This window comes from Rattus norvegicus, chromosome 1 (assembly GCF_036323735.1).
Source record: "Rattus norvegicus strain BN/NHsdMcwi chromosome 1, GRCr8, whole genome shotgun sequence".
Classification (NCBI taxonomy): domain Eukaryota; kingdom Metazoa; phylum Chordata; class Mammalia; order Rodentia; family Muridae; genus Rattus; species Rattus norvegicus.
In genome coordinates, this window is record NC_086019.1 from 190,813,678 (window position 1) to 190,832,014 (window position 18,337).

At 51.6% G+C, this 18,337-nt stretch overlaps 3 protein-coding genes across 13 annotated transcripts; 2 read left to right on the forward strand and 1 right to left on the reverse strand.

Moving 5' to 3' along the window:
• The first annotated feature begins 1,242 nt into the window (after positions 1-1,242).
• On the forward strand, positions 1,243-4,571 carry Ypel3 (yippee-like 3). 6 transcript variants are annotated; one of them, XM_039107344.2, is made up of 6 exons: positions 1,243-1,405; positions 1,815-1,914; positions 2,068-2,250; positions 2,351-2,394; positions 2,608-2,716; positions 4,091-4,571. In XM_039107344.2, exons 2-6 carry the CDS (start codon positions 1,894-1,896, stop codon positions 4,178-4,180), a joined length of 447 nt encoding a protein of 148 aa, XP_038963272.1. In that variant the 5' UTR covers positions 1,243-1,405; positions 1,815-1,893; the 3' UTR covers positions 4,181-4,571. The 6 variants fall into 6 exon arrangements, with proteins under 6 accessions (XP_038963272.1, XP_006230297.1, NP_001129170.1 ...); XM_006230235.4 differs by lacking the exon at positions 1,815-1,914 and having other exon boundaries at positions 1,249-1,504; NM_001135698.1 differs by lacking the exon at positions 1,815-1,914 and having other exon boundaries at positions 1,279-1,405; positions 4,091-4,570.
• Positions 4,572-4,719: 148 nt separating this feature from the next.
• Positions 4,720-10,147, forward strand: Tbx6 (T-box transcription factor 6). 4 transcript variants are annotated; one of them, NM_001108920.1, is made up of 8 exons: positions 5,552-5,693; positions 5,782-6,016; positions 6,890-7,157; positions 7,250-7,396; positions 7,475-7,545; positions 8,435-8,508; positions 8,590-8,773; positions 8,857-9,461. In NM_001108920.1, the coding sequence occupies exons 1-8, from the start codon at positions 5,576-5,578 to the stop codon at positions 9,068-9,070; spliced, it is 1,311 nt and encodes a 436-aa protein (NP_001102390.1). In that variant the 5' UTR covers positions 5,552-5,575; the 3' UTR covers positions 9,071-9,461. The 4 variants fall into 4 exon arrangements, 3 of the variants coding, with proteins under 3 accessions (XP_038941217.1, XP_038941218.1, NP_001102390.1); XR_005489694.2 differs by lacking the exon at positions 8,857-9,461 and having other exon boundaries at positions 4,720-5,693; positions 8,352-8,508; positions 8,590-8,664; XM_039085289.2 differs by having other exon boundaries at positions 4,720-5,693; positions 8,435-8,773; positions 8,857-10,147.
• On the reverse strand, positions 9,770-16,570 carry Ppp4c (protein phosphatase 4, catalytic subunit). Of its 3 annotated transcripts, XM_006230206.3 has the most exons (9): positions 16,419-16,570; positions 16,058-16,219; positions 12,943-12,994; positions 12,360-12,410; positions 12,092-12,193; positions 11,398-11,571; positions 11,170-11,296; positions 10,296-10,485; positions 9,770-10,213 (listed from the first exon to the last, which is right to left on the reverse strand). In XM_006230206.3, exons 2-9 carry the CDS (start codon positions 16,153-16,155, stop codon positions 10,084-10,086), a joined length of 924 nt encoding a protein of 307 aa, XP_006230268.1. In that variant the 5' UTR covers positions 16,156-16,219; positions 16,419-16,570; the 3' UTR covers positions 9,770-10,083.
• Between the last annotated feature and the right edge of the window lie 1,767 nt (positions 16,571-18,337).

Below are 18,337 nucleotides of genomic sequence, written 5' to 3' on the forward strand. Positions count from 1 at the left end.
GGGTTGTAACTCAGTGGTAGAATGCTTGCAAACCATGAACGCAGCTCTGGGTTAATACATACTACAAGCAAGTGCACACAGCATCTTAGTGGGGATCAAGAAAGCCTGGGGGAAGCTGGGCCTACAGATGAACATCTTTAACCTCAGCCCTTGGAAGGCAGAGGCAGGAGGGTTTCTGTGAGTTATATTCCAGGGTTACAAAGTGAGACCCTGTTCACTGACACCCCTCCAGAAAAAAAGCCTGGGGCCTAAGTCGGCTGGCCCTCTTGTTCCACTGCATTCCAGACCCAGTAGAGTGGCACCACACCCTGTGCCAGCTTGGCCTCCACTCTGAAGCATGCTAACCCAAGTGCTCTGGCCCTGGTCTCTAGAGATCCGGAGATGAGTGGTTTTCCTGAAACCATTAAGAGACCCAGGCATACAAGGGACTTGACTTTCCTCACATTACTGATATTGGTCACCTTATGCACTGAACTGCAGCATGCAGGCATGGGTGAGTTCACAGGCTCCCCCAGGTACCTGCTGTCCACTTCCTGATCTCCAACATTGGAACCTAATTCATTTAATGAATATTCCCAGTGCAGTACTTTTCAAGCCTGCTGAGTACTGGGACTCAACAGTGAACACAAGTCTAGGTATACCAGACATACGTTTAAACGGACATTTTCATTGGGGTCAGTCAGAACTACAGAAACCTGGAGGCCAGGCATACCAAAGAATGCCTGAAGCAGGTGATGCTCATAGAGCTTTCTAAAGCTTTGGTTCCTGGGAGTCTAAAAGCAAAAGGACACCTTTAGCTCTTCCCTGTTCCACGTGCTTGGGAAAAGTGCGAATTTCAACTTTAACTCTTACCATCTGGATAATCTCTGGAGGGGATCTCTTCTCCAAACCTCAGAACCTGGTCAAAGGAGAAACTACAGGATTGTGAGGATGGTCGGTGAATAAACGGAGGCAATTTCTCAGGGGTTTGCATACAGACAACACCCTCCTACTAACCCCATGCTAGGTTAGGATCCTTGTCTCTTCGAGCACCAGAGAGAGCAGAGCACCAGAGGTGCAATCAGGCCCGGGTTAGCCTCTGGGTTAGGCTGCGAGTTGCAGCCGCATTTCCGGGCGAGCTGGCTAGCGGGAGCCCGGAGCAGGGGGAAGGGCAGCTCAGCCTGCGCTGGCCGCCGTATGACGCGCCCCCTCATTTGCATGCGGTACTCCGATTGGCCACGACGGCCGCCGGGACAGGAGGCCGGCCCCCTCCCCCTCCCGCCGCAGCCGCGGCAGCAGCTGGTCTCGGTGTAAACAAGTCGAGGCGGCTGCGAACCGGGCCGGGGGGGACGGCGCCCATCAGGAGCGCCCCCCACTCCCAGGCCAGGCCACCCCGCGGACCGGGCCCTCCACGCGCCCAGGCGAGGTGAGGCCTGGACCGACGTCTCTGCGCGTCGCCCGCGCCCCCGCCCCGCAAGCGAGGACTGCCCCTTCCCCCGCGCACGCCCCCATCCCCAGGTCCCAGGTGAGCCCCGGGGTCTCAGGTAAGGCTTGGCGATGCAGGTAAGATTTCCCTCAGCGGAGATGAGGCTCATCGCCTGCAGGTAAAAAACCCCTCCTCTCCCTAGGGGACCCTCTTCCTTTGGGGAGGCCTTCAGCCTCCCAGGTGAGAGACCCTTTCCCGAAGCGAACTCCATGCACCCCACATTTGCCCTATCACTAGTCCAAATAGGGTCCCAAGGACCAGTCGGTTTCTTATCTCCCCCCCACCAAGCTCCCTCAAAACTGGAAAACTGGCATCCCATCCACTCTGAAGCCCCTTCTTCCCGTTTCAGATGCCAGCTCAGCAGGGGTGAGGCCAGAAGCAGGTGGGTGACTCACCTAGAGCTCCTCCTAGCCTCAGTTTACCCGCTGATGCAACCAGAGGCCTCCTCAGTGAGTCAAAGCTGAGATGATTCTGGTCCCTGGTGAGACTGCTGGCTCTAGGGAAAGGAGAGAGCAGCCAAGTGTGACAGAGTCCCCATAGTTCTGGGCTTGTCTACATGTGTGTGGCCTTGGTCCTGACAGTCCACTTCTCCTTCCTGGCAGGCACTGGGCTCCCTCTGCTCCCCGTGGGCCGCTCCCCGCGTGGGGCCACTGCCCTTGGCCCCCGCCATGGTGCGGATTTCAAAGCCCAAGACGTTTCAGGCCTACTTGGATGATTGTCACCGGAGGTACAGCTGTGCCCACTGCCGTGCTCACCTGGCCAACCACGACGACCTCATCTCCAAGGTAAGGGGGCCACATTTTAGTCTAGAATGGTAATGGGCTGCCTGGCAACTCCCCATCAATAGCCCTAACCCCCTCCTCTCGTCTCCCCACTACCCTCCAGTCCTTCCAGGGCAGTCAGGGGCGTGCCTACCTCTTCAACTCTGTGTGAGTATCCATCTCCTTCCTTTCTTTTCCTGACCTCTGTTGTGACCTGTGACCCCTGACATCATGTCGATATTCCCAGAGTCCCCCTCGTTTCAGACAGGAAGCCATGATCAGGCTCCTCTTAGAGGCTAAGACCAGACACTGAACATGCTAGCTAGAGGAGGGGCTCTGGGCTGCTGAGACCCTCCCTGGGACTACCCTTTGTCCCCACAGGGTGAATGTGGGTTGTGGGCCAGCAGAAGAGCGGGTGCTGCTGACAGGTCTTCATGCTGTCGCTGACATCCACTGCGAGAACTGCAAGACCACTCTGGGCTGGAAATATGTGAGTTTGAGCTCTGACCCTAGGCTGGCCTTTGACCTAACCTCATCCCTTCTTCCTTGAAAGCATACGCCTTTGCCAATGGCCCAGCACAAACTGTATCCCCCCCGCCCCCCAGTGACCAGTGTCCGTCCATTGCATTCTGCAGGGCTTTGAGGCTGTTCCTCTTCCCTTAAAGGATTAGCACCCCTATCCTAGATGATTAGTCACAAGTAAAATCACCATTTATCAAATGCATATCTGCTGTGTACGTTGGCACAGCATGTAGCCTCTCCATCATTGCAACTAGTCTGGTGGCAGAATCTATTACAGAAGACAAGGAGGTCTGAAGATGCTAGGACATCTGCCCAAGATCACACAACTAAGACTCTGTAGCAGTGTAGAAATTAGGTCTGCAGGTCTTTGCACAGCTCTTGTAGTTTCTGATGCTGTTCAGCTTCTGATTTCACAACCTCCTCTCATCTCCTCACCTGGCATGGGAGCATCAAGCTACCTCCTGGCACAGAAGATCACTATGAGGATCAGATTACCTGTAGCAAAGTTATTCCCTATACATTTGGGGAGTGTGTAGGGAATTGGCCACTTGGTGTGTCTCTGGGAGTTGGATACCCCAGGGAGAAACAGCCCTAATCTGACTTTACCTCTGACCCTACCACAGATTTGCTGTGTGTCTCTGGACAGGTAGCTTGGCCCCTCTGAAGCTTCTAAAATATAGCCTAGACCAGGTTATAAACTCAGATATCAGCAGTGTGTGGAGCTGCGAGCCTTTAATCTCAGCACTGAGGAAGCAGAGGCAGGTGATCTCTGAGTTCTAGGCCAGCCTAGTGAGCTCCGGGACACCCAGTGCTGTGCAGACCCTGTCTCAAAATAACAACAAATTCTTTCAAATGTCTAGAAGGCCAAGCAGATACTGTGGATTTATAAATGGGCGTAGATTTAGGGTAGAGAAAGCAGGGTGGGGGCAAAACGGAGTGAGTCTGTATGTGTACCATTTAGTTGTACGTTTCAATGTATTTTTTTAATGTGGTGCTTATAGTAAATCCATGCCCTCCAACAGGCTAAACTTCCACAGCCCCTAAAGTTGTCTCTATTAAGCTTTCTGCTGTCTAAACAAAACTACCTGTAGGTTGAAATGGCCCTTAGTTTTGTAATCCCTGGACTATGAAATCTTCTAGGTACTTCCATATCCTCCCCATTGGAGCTGCCATCAAATTTCAGAAATACCCATGGTCCAAGTTCTCTCTTTTCCCGTATTGAGCTTCCCTGGGCCACAGTTTTTTTCATACATAAAACAAGACCAATTATCTGCATTGCCAAACCCCATTGCCTCATGGTAGAAGTCTGGTCTGTGACTGGCAGCCCTCTCTCTCCTTTCAGGAGCAAGCCTTTGAGAGCAGCCAGAAATACAAGGAGGGGAAGTACATCATTGAACTCAACCACATGATCAAAGACAACGGCTGGGACTGACCTAGCTCCTGACGCATGTGGCTTCAGCCTGGCCTGGCCGCCAGGGGGAGCCACTGGTTTCGCTCCTCCTGAAGGGAGCTCTGGACCCTCAGGGCCCCCACAGGGGAAGGATCCAGCTCCTGTACATATATTTTATTGCATGCACTGTGACCTTGGGGGGAGACAAGGAGGGGGATTGTAACCCCCGGCACCTCCCTGCGATCTGGCTGGCTTGGATCTCATTTTTTTTAACCCCTTCCTGTCTTGCCTGTCCCATAGATATGGCCTGTGTGCTGCTCTCATGGCCCCGGTGCACCATCTTTCTGTGAATCCCTCCCTCTGGATCCCTCTTACCCGCAGTGTGTCTGTTCTCGTTCTGTAGCGTTTGTAAATAATAAAACAATGGAATGGAGACAGCCCCTGGTTCACATGGAATACAGAAAAGGGACCTGGAATCCAAGTTCCTTCCCTGTAGATTGGTTCCATTCAGAGCCTCAGTATGGGGAATAGAGTAGGAACAGTAGACCAAACTGGTCTAGCTCCTGACGTCTTGCCTGTGATTGTCTTGGTGTTAATACCTTGGGGGGGGGGGGGGGGGGGCAAGCTTCAGGGAAGACCACCTCTGGCTTTGCCGCCCCGGTCAGAACTACAATTCCCAGGGACCCCAACACAGCTTGTCTGTGGTTTTTGCGTGCGACTGGCGCAGTGCCTACTGGGAAATGTAGTTGAAGTGGTCTCGGCGTGAGACTTTGCATCTTTCCCGAAATACCACGACTTGTATCTCTGCACGCCCCTCAACTTTTGAGACTTGGTGGAGGCTTTCCAAGACTATAAACCGGGGAGGACTCTAGGCTTTAGTCCTCTGCTGCGGTCTCTTGAAGATGTCTAGTGTCTGGCGTATTAGCTCAGACACCGTCACTGCACTTGTCCTCACGTTCACTTCACAAGGCTAGTACTCCAAGTGAAGAAAAGGGAGGGGTCACCTTCCAGAAAGTCTGGGGCTTTAGGGTCTTATCCGAGATCCCAGGTTCGGTGCCAGGATCCAGAAACCACCCCTGCCCCCTAGCCGGTCTGCCCCCACCGTGGGAACGGAGACCAGCTGGCCGGAAGCGCCAAACTGCGTCCCTGTCCTAGCCCTAGGGATCAATCAGGCCGAGGAGTTAATTATGTAATGAGGGGGTAGGGGGTCGGGACTAGTGAAGCCGCGAGGGAGAGGGGAGGGTACCCAGGTATCCGGCCTCCTCTTGGACCCCTTCGAGGCCCCAGGGGTCTCCATTCCAACCCACCTCCAGGGCCCCAAGGAGGGGAGGGGCTGTGATCTCTGGTTTGGAAAGGGCTGTGCTGTGAGCTATAAAAAGGGGGCATCTTAGACCCCGGGTTCTAGCAACGGGACACAAGGCCAGAAGAAACTACAACATGTACCATCCACGAGAGTTATACCCCTCTCTGGGGACTGGCTACCGTCTGGGACACCCCCAGCCTGGGGCAGACTCAACCTTCCCACCTGCCCTGACAGAGGGCTACCGCTACCCTGGTGAGCGGTTGGATTGGCTCTGGGTAAGGGGCAGGAAACTGGGAATTTGTGGCCCTCCCCTGGATCCTCATTCTTCCCACATCTCCAGATTTGGATACTTCTAAACTGGATTGCTTCCTCTCTGGGATTGAGGCAGCTCCCCACACTCTGGCTGCACCCCCTCCTTTGCCCCTTCTCCCATCTGCTCTGGGCCCTGAGACAGCACCGCCACCCCCAGAGGCCCTTCACTCGCTTCCTGGGGTCAGCCTGAGCTTGGAGAACCAGGAACTGTGGAAGGAATTCAGCGCTGTGGGAACAGAGATGATCATCACCAAGGCTGGCAGGTGAGGGATGGCCAAGTCAGCTTCTAGAAAAGATAGAATTCCTGGGCACAGAGCTAGGTGTAGGGGCCTCTCTAGGGCTAGTACAACCCAGACTGCAGAATCTAACTATGGCCGGACACTGTGACCTGGGATGAATGAACAGGAGTTACACTGTTTCAAAGTTCAAGGATCAGTCTGGGGAGTTTGTGACTGGGTTAGGAGCAGTTCTATTGAGGGTCAGAGAGGTCAGTCTGGCTGGGTTGTAGGTTGGCATGTGGCCTAACTCAGAGACAGACAGCCTATGAGAAGGGTCAAGGACCAGTCAGTGACCAGGGTCGGAAGAATCTGTCCAGAATCAGGGTCAGTATGTGGCTAAGTCCCAGCTCACCCTCAAGGAAAGTGTGAGCTCTGACACTCTAGGATAATCCTGTCCCCAGGGCCCAGCACCTATTAGTCTGAAGAAAGTTAGTCTTTGAAGCCACAGGGGTCAGTGCTGAACCAAGGTGGGGAGCAAGGGGCTCCTAAGGCTTCAGGAAGAAAATAGTCACCATTGTCTCTGCAAATAGAGTTACAGGGGACAGGGGTCAGGAGCCTGGACAGGAAATGCTCTGAGACAGGATTTTACCATGTTGTAACTAGAATGGAGAGTAAAGGAGCTACTGGGGAGGAGATTAACCCACTGTGGTCTGTCAGATCCCCTAACCGGCCAGTTCCCATCTTAAAGTGGAATACGCCTTCCAGCTCTTAAGACTCTGTGCTTGAGAACCTAATTACACCTCTCTAGATTTACTGTGCCAAAGTTGAGGTGCCTCTTGGTAGTTCCTTTGCTGGTGCTGGCTCACCCCTGGTAGCCGGTAGCTCCAGGCCGCTCCTCCCTCCCCTTTCCTTCTGCAGGCGTATGTTCCCTGCTTGCCGAGTATCAGTCACAGGCCTGGACCCGGAGGCCCGGTACTTGTTCCTTCTGGATGTGGTTCCAGTGGATGGGGCCCGATACCGCTGGCAGGGCCAGCACTGGGAGCCCAGTGGCAAGGCTGAGCCCCGCCTACCCGACCGTGTCTACATTCACCCTGATTCTCCTGCCACTGGTGCCCACTGGATGCGGCAGCCCGTATCCTTCCACCGTGTTAAGCTCACCAACAGCACGCTGGACCCCCATGGCCACGTGAGGCCCAGGCTGGGACTCCTTGATAGGGTTTTCGGGTGGTACTGGGGGGAAGATGAAGGCTGGAAGTCACCTCACTTCTTCCCTTCCAGCTGATCTTGCATTCCATGCACAAGTACCAGCCTCGCATTCACCTGGTGAGAGCCACCCAACTCTGCAGCCAACACTGGGGGGGTGTGGCCTCCTTCCGATTTCCTGAGACCACATTCATCTCAGTGACAGCCTACCAGAACCCTAGGGTGAGTGACCTTGCTTGAGGGAGGGGCAGTGCCTGTAGTTCAGGCTACAGGGCCTTTGACCTGGATGTGTGTTCTCAGATCACACAGCTGAAGATCGCAGCCAATCCCTTTGCCAAAGGTTTCCGAGAAAATGGCAGAAACTGTAAGAGGTGGGCATCATTCATTCAGTGAATGTTTACTAATTACTGTGTGCCAGGCACTGTGCCAGGGTTACCAGGAACATGATGGTAAGTGAAAACACGCATCCACTGGATTCAACAAATATTTAAGCTTGCTCAGCTCTCACACAATTGATAGATTAGCGGCAGAGCAGACAAAAACAGGAGACCTATAAAGTTCTGATGAACAATAAGGCATGGAAAAGGTGGGAAGACCTGGAGGGGAACAGTGGAGAAAAGGCTCCCAAGGACAATTGACAAATACCTTTAGGAAGGGGAGGGGAAGCTGGGTGTCTGGCAAAACACAAGTGCAAAGGCCCTGAGGTAGAAGTGTCCTACAGTGAGACTGAAGAATGAAGAGGCAAGTCCAAGGGAAGGGAAGCCAGACACTGCTTACCAAGGAAGAACTTGGGCATCTGTTCTGGGCACAACCCCTGAGAGCTGACCTAGCCCTGGGAGAGCCTCTAGTCTATCCAAAAAGACAGTGACTGGTTCACTAGCTCAAATATAGAGAGAACTACGACATGCCATGAAGAAGGTGTGTGATGCCTCGAAGGTCAGGGAAGCCTTCTTGAAAGAAGTATAGATTGTCAGGAGCAGAAATGCTGTGGGGCAGCTGTGAAATTGGGCAGATATTGGACCTTGCTGCTGGGAAGGTGTTTTCTCAGATTCTAAATACCCAAGGAGGAAAGAAAGCACTGAAGAGAAACCTCAGCTCTGCTGCTCATAAGTAGTTTCTCTGGTCTTCAGTTCCTTATCTGTAAAATGGGTATAATGTATATAGCACCTGTCCACAGGGTGCCTAAGGGTGAAATGGCTGGCACCTGGTAAGTACTATCAGTGCCATCATCATTACGTCATCATCATCATCATTCCCCAGGGAGCGGGATGCCCGTGTGAAGAGGAAACTCCGGGGCCCAGAGCCAGTGGCCACAGAGGCCTGTGGGAGTGGGGGTGAGTGCTGTCCTGGTGGCATGGGGCCAAACCTGAGAAAAGGAGCCTCCCCTAGCCAACCTGTGCTTTCTGTCTCTTCAGATACACCAGGGGGTCCCTGTGACTCCACCCTGGGTGGGGATATTCGAGATTCAGATCCAGAGCCGGCTCCTACCCCCCAGGAAGCTGCTTCTGCCTCAGCTCCTCCATGTGGGGGCCCCAGTGCTGAGGCCTACCTCCTGCACCCTGCAGCTTTTCATGGGGCCCCCAGTCATCTACCAGCCAGGTAAGGTGGACAAGGGCAGAGGGCTGAGTGCTCCGGGACAGGGGTGGCCCTCTTTTATTCTTATACCTCTCTCCTGACTTTAGGACCCCCAGCTTCCCTGAGGCTCCAGACCCTGGGCGCCCAGCCCCCTACTCAGCTGCATTCCTGGAGCTACAGCCTGGACCGGGGAGCTCTGCTTATCAAACGACCCCATCTGTAACACCCTTTGCCCCTCACTTTATTCAAGGGGCCCCCTTCCCTCTACCATACCCAGGACCTGGAGGATATCTGGACATGGGATCCAAGCAAATGTACTGAGCCATGGTGTAGTAAGCCAAGCCAAGGCCTATGCCAGCTTCCCTTGATCCTCCAGCTCCCTTCCCCCTGCCTGGTAGCATCCGCATTGAAGTGGTACCCCCTCCCCCCCACCAAATGGCTGGCTTGGGCCTCTCTTCTACCCTTTAGTTCACACCTTGATTTCACTCCACCCCCTCTGGCTTCAAAGCTCAGGCAAGGCGGCTCTGAGTCCAGCTGGGGCCAGCTTCCCCTCAGCTCTCACCTCAGTGCGAATGGAGGGAGACTCTGCCTGGCCAAATGGGGCCCCAGCCCAGTACCCTACCTCCTGGGGGCCTCCTCATCACTAGTGTAAGCCACGCCAATTTGTTCTCAGGATCAGAGTATTTTTGTTAATAAAACTCCAAAGACATTAGGAAACTTGAGCTAATGGTGTTGGCCCTGGGTGGGGCTGGAGGAGCCACAGCTTTAAGGTCCAGATGCTTCTTGGCCTTGTGGATAGGATAGAGCCTGCTCTGGGCATGTCCCCCTTCAAGATGGGTAAGTTTCCTCACAATGGTTGCTGCTTTAAGAATCAAGGCCGTCCAGGAACCCAGATTTTACCCAGCACTAAGGAAGCCTTTGGGAAAGATTAGTGAATGGAGCCAGAAGGCTCCGGGATCAGTGGACAAACAGATAAGTCTCTATGTCCACCCCAATCAAACCTGACAGAAACCCTAAGACTATTTTTCTTCTTTTATTAGAATTTTTTTCTTTTTTTCTCAAAATGTTTTATCTAAAAACAAAAAACAAAAAAAAAAAAAAAAAAGAAAGAAAGAAAGAAAAAAGAAAAAGGAAAAAAGAAAAACAAAATGACTGGAAACTTCATGGATCAAGTGGGAGGAAGGAGAGGAAGCCAGGAGCTAAGGCTCCAACCTCTCCAGAGCAAGTCCGCACCCTGGGGGCAAGCAAAGCCAGGCAGCCCCTCATACCCAGCCTCCGACTGGGCAGAGGGCAGTCACAGTGGTCCAAGGGCCAGAGGGGCTGGGGCCAAGGAGTCACAGGAAATAGTCAGCCACTGGCTTTTTGGAGGGGATGCCACGTGTCTCTTGGGGTGCAGCCTCGAAGATGATGAAATCTTTCTGGAGGTGCTCATCCAGTTCTAAGATGGCTGCCACATTCCCACAGCTGGATTTAAGAAAAAGCACAGTTAGCAACTGGTTGGTCCAGATACCTACCCTCACCCTGGATCCTGGCCCTGCCAGCTTACCGGTAGCAGTAATTAGGCGCTGACCACACAGTAAGCACCGTCTCATTGAAGTGCCACTTGTAACCTTCCATCACCAATTGGTGGGCACGGCAGATCATATCAATGTCGTTGGCTGCATTGAACTGGGCGACCACATCACTGCCAAACAGGTAGCCTGCCCCACGGGGGCTCACTCCCCAGCCTGTTGTGTCTGAGACAAGACAAGGACAGTATGTAGTAGGAGCCAGTCTGGTTGTCTACTATACCAAAGGAGTAAAAGCCTGGGCAGCTTTCCTCATCAAGCAGAGGCTTGTTCCAGGGGATCCTGGGAGACAGGATAGCAAATGCTGGAACAGAGAGCTCTAAGGGGAAAATGCCCACAGTACCACTATGATGAAGGTCTTTCCTGGCAGTAAGGTCATTTGTGCCACATGGGGCAGTGTGGAATAACACTGATGGGATTAGAGGGCATGCTTGGGACTGGTACTCAGAAAGCCTGGCTTTAAATCTCTGTTCTGCTCCAACTAGAGGGGAACAATACACCACACACAGGAGCCCTCAGGGGCCATCATTCTAGGGGACCAAGCTCACCTTCAACAAAACTACTGCCACGGTCTATGACCTTTCCCACCCTGGGAGTCAATGATTTCATCTTGAACAGACCCTCTGAGCTTTCCATGAAAACTCAGGAGCCAACCTTCAGCGGCCTCAGCACACCACGATCCATGGTTTCTGCCCCTTATGGAGCACCCAGTCAGGCAGATGGAAGGCAAAAGCCAGGGACCAACCTTGCCTTCCTCTCCCCAAACTACCCTGGCCTGCCTCTTCCTTTACACACTTGCTTAGATCCAGTCTCCACTAGCTAAAGGTAAAGCCACTCGGGTACTGCCCTCACCTTCAGGGTCAGACCACAGGAGGTCACACATGGGTCCATCATGGGGTACCTCTTGCTTTCGGTCAATTGTCCGGATCTGGTCCAAGGTCTGGATAGAAGGGGAAAGACCTCCATGCACACAGAAGATCTACAAGGGAAAGTATTGTCAGATAAAGGGAGGTGGAAGCCCAGAGACCCACCACTGACCCACCACTGCCCCACCCCTGAGGAGATCCACAGCCAACCTACCTTGCCATCAATGATGGCAGACAGGCTGAGGTAGTCAAAGATCTCAGTACAGTAGCGCCATACAGTCACTGAACCATATTTCCGTAAGCACTCATCATAGAACCCATAGACCTGGGTAATCTGGCGACTCTCATGATTGCCCCGGATCAAAGTGATTCGGTCAGGATATCGAACCTAGGGGGAGCATCAAGCCAAGGTTGGGTCTAGTCTGTTTCCCACTTAATCCCTCCCAAGTGTCCACTCATCTACCAGCCTCATTCAGCCCTCACCAGGATCTGTGTGGCCCAGACTCCTGCAGTCTCTTACATAAATCGAGACATCCCTGCCTCACAGGCTCTTGGGGACTTTTTCTAGAGATGCATTAAAAGACTAATGATTCCTCTCATCTGCCGGACTCAGACTCCATCCTTAGCACCCCATCCCCACCCCGCTGTGGCCCCTCACCAATGAATTCTCCCAGTTTACTCGGTTTCTGCTGCTTCCTGAACACACAGCCTGTCTACTTCCCAGAACTCACATCACCAGCCTCGTCCTCAAGGGCTCAGGAGACGGCCCCACTCATGACAGCAGTCTGACCAGCCCCGCTAAGCACACAGTCCACAGCCACAGCAAAGTTCCAAGGAGGTGACAGGAAAGGTGATGAGGGCAGCAAGTAGTGGCCAAGGCTCAGGTTCCAGGGGCCAAGGGTCCTCACCTTAAGAGCCAGCAGGAGGAGGAAGGTTTCAACACTGTAGAAACCACGGTCCACAAAGTCTCCCATGAAGAGGTAGTTGGTCTCAGGGACATCGCCACCTACCTGGGAGGAGGGATATGGCTCTGCTTGGCCCCAAACTATCTCCTCCCACTACAAGGCCAAAGAGCTGAGCCCCTTCAGTCACCCAAAGCCCAAGCAGCCTAAGGCCTCTCAATGATCATATCTTCTAGTCACCCCTAGTTTACAGCCCCAGTGTTCCCTAACTCACTCTGAACAGCTCCTTGAGGTCATAGAATTGTCCGTGGATGTCACCGCATACCTAGAAAAGACAAACGTGTTGTCAGAACAGACAAAGGCACAAACCCTTTGTTCCCAGAAAGCATCCTTCAAAACACCTGTTACTGTCCATGCCAGCCAAGGTTCTCTCACTCCATCTCAGGACCAAGTAAGGACCCTCCAGCCCCAGATGAACCCGTTCTGGTGTCATCCATCCATCACCCTCCCCTACTCCAGCGCAGAAGACATGTTCCCTGGGAGACTCACAGCTTCAGAAGCCTGGCTTCATCTCTGTTTGCCCACGTGCCCAGCAGAGTTATAGCACATGCTCATTGAGCCACAGACTAAATTCTTCTGCCGTGGACATGAGCATCCTACAGCATCTTTTCTTGTAGTCATGAGGCTAACCCATGGTCTCATACACAATGGGAAAGCATCCCACCACTAAGCTGCAAGTTCTGGCCACCATCTAATTCCTCCTTTGAGGCTCACCTGAAGACTGAGGAGTAGCAGAGGCCTGGGGGGGGGGGGGGGGGTTACTAGCCTCTCATCAACTTAGGACACAGAATACTCACTGTGACTGGCGAGTCCACCCTCTGCACGTTGCTCTCTTCTACCAAGATCTCTCTGGAGACAGGAGAAGACCAGGGTCACCACAGCCAGGCCAGCCCAGCCCAATTCCTGACCTTTTTTGGAGGGAGGGAGGACATGAGGTAGTCCTTGAACCTCCATGGGACAGAAGGAAGTATGCAGTGTCCCCATGATTTTGGTCAAAAAGCACTAACCTCTACCCCTCAATGCCTCAACGCCTCAACATCTGTTCATGGCTCCTTGCTGCCAACTGAACAGAGTCCAAGTTCTCAACCCCCTTCCCAAGTAAGTCCTTCCAAGCAGGCTCGGACATTTTCAGTAGAGACTCTCCCTGTGGCTCCTTCTCAAGAATACAGCACATATTCTTGAAAGGGAGGTCTCTGTCCCTCAGAACACTGAGCTCTGACCTCACTCCCTTCTCCCACACTATCCACAGTAAGGACGAGGCCTAAGGCATGATGGTCCCAGATGTACCTTCAAAGGGTTGTGCTGGTCCTTCCTTGTCAGCATTACATTTTATTTGTTTTGGAGACAGAGCCTCATTATGTATCCTTGTCTAGCCTGGATGTGTAACCCAGGCTAGTCTCAAGCTCAGGAAATTTGCCTGTCTGTCTGTCTCATGTGTACTGGGATTAAAGGATGCAGCACTGTAACCAGCATCTACAACATAAGGAATGGGCTCTGGTACAGCTTTTCTTTTTGCTACTTTGTGGGTTCTTCAAACAATGTCTTCTCTGACTGAACTCAGCACTGTCTTTTCTTTTCTTTTTTTTTTTTTTCGGAGCTGGGGACCGAACCCAGGGCCTTGCGCTCCCTAGGCAAGGGCTTTACCGCTGAGCTAAATCCCCAACACCAGCACTGTCTTTTCTAACCCTACCCCTATGATGATTTCCCCCAAAGACCTCCTTCAAGAATAGCGTCAAGATCAAGCTGGAAACTTGCTGAACCCGAGAATCCAATTTCCAGAGGAGCAATACAGCCTCAAATCAATACCAGGAACACACACACCAGGAATGCCAGTACTTGGTATGTAAGTCAGAAAGATCAAGGTTATGCTTGGCTATATAGCAAGTTCAAGGCCAGCCTAAGATGTGAGCATCCTGTCTAAGAAAATAAACACAACCTCAACCAGTCAGGCACAATGGCATGGTGGCAGAGACAAAAGATTCCATGCTCCAGATCAGCCTAAGAGACAGTAAGATCCCGTCTCCAAAACAAAGACCTCAAACCAAACAGGGCTAGAGATGCAGCTCAGCAAGAGAAAGTAAACTAGGACACCAGCTGTCACAGCCTCAATGGGTAGCCTGCATCAAGACACTGGTATCTAGAAGTCATGGCTTCCTACTCTGTAAAAAGAAAGAATCATTTGAGAAACAGAGACAGATGGATCTCTGAGTTCAAAGCCAGCTGGGGCTACATGGGCAGACAGACAGACAGACAGGCATACACACATAACTCTCCCAGCCTCACAGGACTAGTGGGCAAGAGTGAGGACCAGGCTACTGTCTACTAAGAGGGTGGAAGCCACACTGAAACAGTTTCCAGAGGAGCCGGAACAAGCCTCAACTATTGCCTACACATTTACTCCTACCCTGCTCGACTACTCCTCACTGTGTTCTGTCAGCTGGTCAAGAATATATCTTTCGGGCTGGAGAGATGGCTCAGTGGTTAAGGGCACTGACTGCTCTTCCAGAGGTCCTGAGTTCAAATCCCAGCAACCACATGGTGGCTCACAACCATCTCTAATGGGATTCAATGCCCTCTTCTGGTGTGTCTGAAGACAGCTACAGTGTTATTCATATAAATATAATAAATAAATACATCTTTAAAGAAAAAAAAAAGAATATATCTTTCAAGGTCTACCCTAAGAAGCACCTGGGTCACCCGGTGGTGGTAGCACATGTCTTTAATCCCAACACTTGGGAGGCAGAGGCAAGTGGGTCTCTTGAGTTCAAGGCCAGCCTGGTCTACAAAGTGAGTTCTAGGACAAGGCAAGGTTACAAAGAGAAACCCTGTCTCAGAAAAAACAAAAACAAAAAACGCCCCCCTCCCAAGCTTCAATCTTTGAATACACCGTTATTGTCCTTTCCAGCATAAAAACACCATCTCATAACTTAGAGTACCCAAACACCGTGCTGAGTTCACTTCCAGCTCAGATTCACTGAATGGTCACAACCATTTTACTGAACACAACTTGTTCCACTTTGTTGAGTCCTAGACATTTCCAAGTCACCACCTAGAGTGCCAGCGCTCAGATTCAAAGCCACAGTCATTGCACCCCCAAACTGGGATGCTGATTTACAACTTCCTCTACTTCCCAGAAAACACTGCCTCTCTCCATATCCTCATCACTGTTTCTTGGCTTCACTTTCTGAGCCAGAGTCTCATGTGGTGGCCCTGACCTAGCTGAGGATAACCCTAAACCCCTCATTCTCTCTTTGCCTCCCAAGTGCTTAGGATTACTACTGTGTTGAGGCTGTGATCTGTATTTTTTTTTAATCTTACTTTTTTTAAAAGGCCTCAACTCAGTAAACCAAGCTAGTCTAAGACTCATTATGTGCTATTCTAGCTTATTAATTGTTTTCCTTGGGATCTTAACTGAACACAAAATTGGCTCGACTTCATCTTCCAGAATAACTAAAAGGATCTGTAGTCAGAGAACTGGCTTCAGATTCCACTCCTTCCTTGCTGGTACTTTTGAACAATTGTAGTCCTTGTTTGTTAAACTGGACACGAAACTACTTTCTCTTTTAAGGATTGATGAGATTGAGAGACTTTCGCAAATCACGTTTTGTTTTCTTGCCTTGAACGAGCTCCTCATTCTTCAAGACATGTCCCAAAACTCAGCCCCTCCAAGAAACTTTCTCTTTCGCCCCAGCAGAGCAAGCCGTTTTCCCTGAGTTTCCTAGAACTTCCTGCCACTCGCTCTTACTCCACTAGAAACACACATATAGCCGACCCCATGGTTCCTGGTGGGAAGTGGCTCTTGGGACATCTCTCCGGGAACGCTTCCGGGATATGACAAACCCTAAGTTCTCAGCTGAGTTCGCCCAGACGAAACCCCTGAGCCACGGGTTGGCCTCCCTCCTGCGGGCTTACCTGGCCTTAGCGCACAGGGCCTTGACTTCGCTCTCTTTGATAAGTTCGCAGCGCCGCAGCTGCTCGATCTGCCGGTCCAGGTCGCTGATTTCCGCCATGGCCCACCCCCCGGCGCGGGTCAGAGTCGGGGCTGGCGCCCCCTCCGGACCGCACAGGGGTCTCCTGGGAAAAGCGAAGGCGAGCCCGCCAATCAGAGGGTCCGTGCGGGAGGGGGGACTCGATTCTGGGACCGCCCCCCCCTCCCCTCACGGCGGTCCAGGACCCTCCGCGTCCCGCTGCCCTGGCCGCACCCCGCCAACTCCCGTCGAACCCCGCGGGCCCGCGCTAAGGACGGTGGCCTAGAGGGGCCTCGGACAATTACCGCCGCTGAGACTCCAGCTGAGTCTCTCAGACTCCCCACTTCCCTCCGCTTTGGGCCTCCGCCACCGCCGCTTCTACTTCCGGCCTCGCTGCGGAAGCAAAGGGAAACCTGTTCTCGCGCGCGCCGGAAGTGACATATACAAGTCACGCCTCTTTCGAGGCATCGGGAAGGAGAAACGAGGGAGCCGGAAGTGGGCGGGCAAAGTGAGCTGGAGGCTAGTATAGCTGTACTTCAGTTATATACACCAGGTCATGTGAGCTCCGGTAGGCTTCTCGCCTCACGTTACAGTTTTCCCTTGGCTGCTTTCTATCTTGCTTCTATTACAGATCTAACGGATAAAACTGCCTTGTTCATCATTGCTTCTCCGGTGTTTAGAGTAAGGCCAAGCATTGCAGATAGGCGTAAATAGTTGTTCAATGAATGGGCCTATTCTAGTCCACATTTCTTGCCACAGTCCCAGAGAAACCTTGCCATGGAGGAACTCCGAACCTGAGCCAGACATGGTAGCACACCTATATGTAATCCCAGAATTTAGGAGGCTAAGGCTGGATCGTGGATTCTAGGCTGTCAAAGCTACAGAGCAAATGAGCAAACAGAAAAAAAAAAAAAACCAAAAAAACAACAAGATTATATGTCTGATAAAAGAACTTGCCACCAAGCCCGACTGACCTGATTTGGATCCCCAGGACCCATATGGTGATGAGAGAAAACACAGAGGTTTAAATTTAATTGGGGGAAAGTGCCCACTCTCTGGACACCAAGCTTGTTTGACTCCCTTAATTCCAAAATAGTTGACATTTTTTTCTTGGCAGGGTTTCACTGTAGCTCAGAATAGCCCAGATTTCACAGCGAATCTCAGCCCAGATGTTAAGCAACCACACCCAGCATTACTTCCTATTGCCTGAACATATTCCTTGAAGGTGGCAATGGATGGGTTCAAAGACTAGCTTGCTCACGTCAACCAAGGTTCAAACATGAATCCAGGAAAAGTGGTTTTTCAAGCCTGGCTTTCACGTTTCATTTACTGTTGCTGAAACTCAAAATATAAGACCCTGACACTCTCCAAATTCACAGTACATGTACTCCTCTTCCTTCTCTTTGCCTTTTGCTGTAGGCAGAGTAGGTTATTAATCTCTTCTGCTCACCATATTCCTCAATATTCTATTGTCCCTCTTAATTTTGAACAGTTTTATGTGCTTTAAGATCGTCTTTTAAGGGGTGGGAGAGATGGCTCAGTGGTTAACACTGGTTGCTCTTCTAGCCAACCACCCAGGTTCAATTCCCAGCACCCACATGGCAGCTCACAATTTTAACTACTGGTCAGGGGATACAACACCCTCACATATTCATAGTTAAAATAATAATGTACATAAAATAAATTTTTGAAAAGATTGTCTCATAGAAGCTAAGGAGTAATTAGAACATGTTCATTCCAGTACTTGGGAAGCAGAGGAAGGCGGATCTCGAGAGTTCAAGGCCAATGTGGCCTACAGAATTCTAGACAGCAAGGCTAACTAGGGACTTAATTTTTCCTTGCAGTGCTGGGAGGGAACCAGAGCCTTATATAGTGCTCAGCCACTGAGCTGTCTCCAGCCTGTGCTTAGCTTTATTGGCAATACATGGAAATATTCCGAGAGTGGAGACTAGCTATGATACTCCTAGTAGTTTAGTCAATTCTATGCAGAAAATCACTCAAAACTGAAGTGTATAATAGATGTTTGGGAAGAAGACCAAATGAGTCCGTGTTTATACCTGTATCTCCAGCACTAGAGTCCATGTTTATGCCTCTATCTCCAGCACTAGAGGGTGTGGTAGAGCTGAAGTCCATTTAGGTACTTGCTGTTCTGAAGAACCCACAGGGTAGTTCCCAATGAGGCAAGGACTATGCCAAGTCCCCAGCCCTTAGGGTTTCTTATCTT

Excerpts from the sequence above, each read along its gene's own strand:
- Ppp4c (XM_006230206.3), bottom strand. The coding sequence starts at position 16,155 with ATGGCGGAAATCAGCGACCTGGACCGGCAGATCGAGCAGCTGCGGCGC. Across the intron at positions 12,411-12,942 it reads GGGTGGACTCGCCAGTCACA|GTATGCGGTGACATCCACGG; the intron begins GTGAGTATTCTG and ends TGTCTTTTCTAG. Across the intron at positions 10,214-10,295 it reads GCGCCTAATTACTGCTACCG|CTGTGGGAATGTGGCAGCCA; the intron begins GTAAGCTGGCAG and ends TCTTAAATCCAG.
- Ypel3 (XM_039107344.2), top strand. The coding sequence starts at position 1,894 with ATGCAACCAGAGGCCTCCTCA. Across the intron at positions 2,395-2,607 it reads GCCTACCTCTTCAACTCTGT|GGTGAATGTGGGTTGTGGGC; the intron begins GTGAGTATCCAT and ends TTGTCCCCACAG. Across the intron at positions 2,717-4,090 it reads CCACTCTGGGCTGGAAATAT|GAGCAAGCCTTTGAGAGCAG; the intron begins GTGAGTTTGAGC and ends CTCTCCTTTCAG.
- Tbx6 (XM_039085289.2), top strand. The coding sequence starts at position 5,576 with ATGTACCATCCACGAGAGTTATACCCCTCTCTGGGGACTGGCTACCGT. Across the intron at positions 6,017-6,889 it reads ATCATCACCAAGGCTGGCAG|GCGTATGTTCCCTGCTTGCC; the intron begins GTGAGGGATGGC and ends TTCCTTCTGCAG. Across the intron at positions 8,774-8,856 it reads CCCAGTCATCTACCAGCCAG|GACCCCCAGCTTCCCTGAGG; the intron begins GTAAGGTGGACA and ends TCCTGACTTTAG.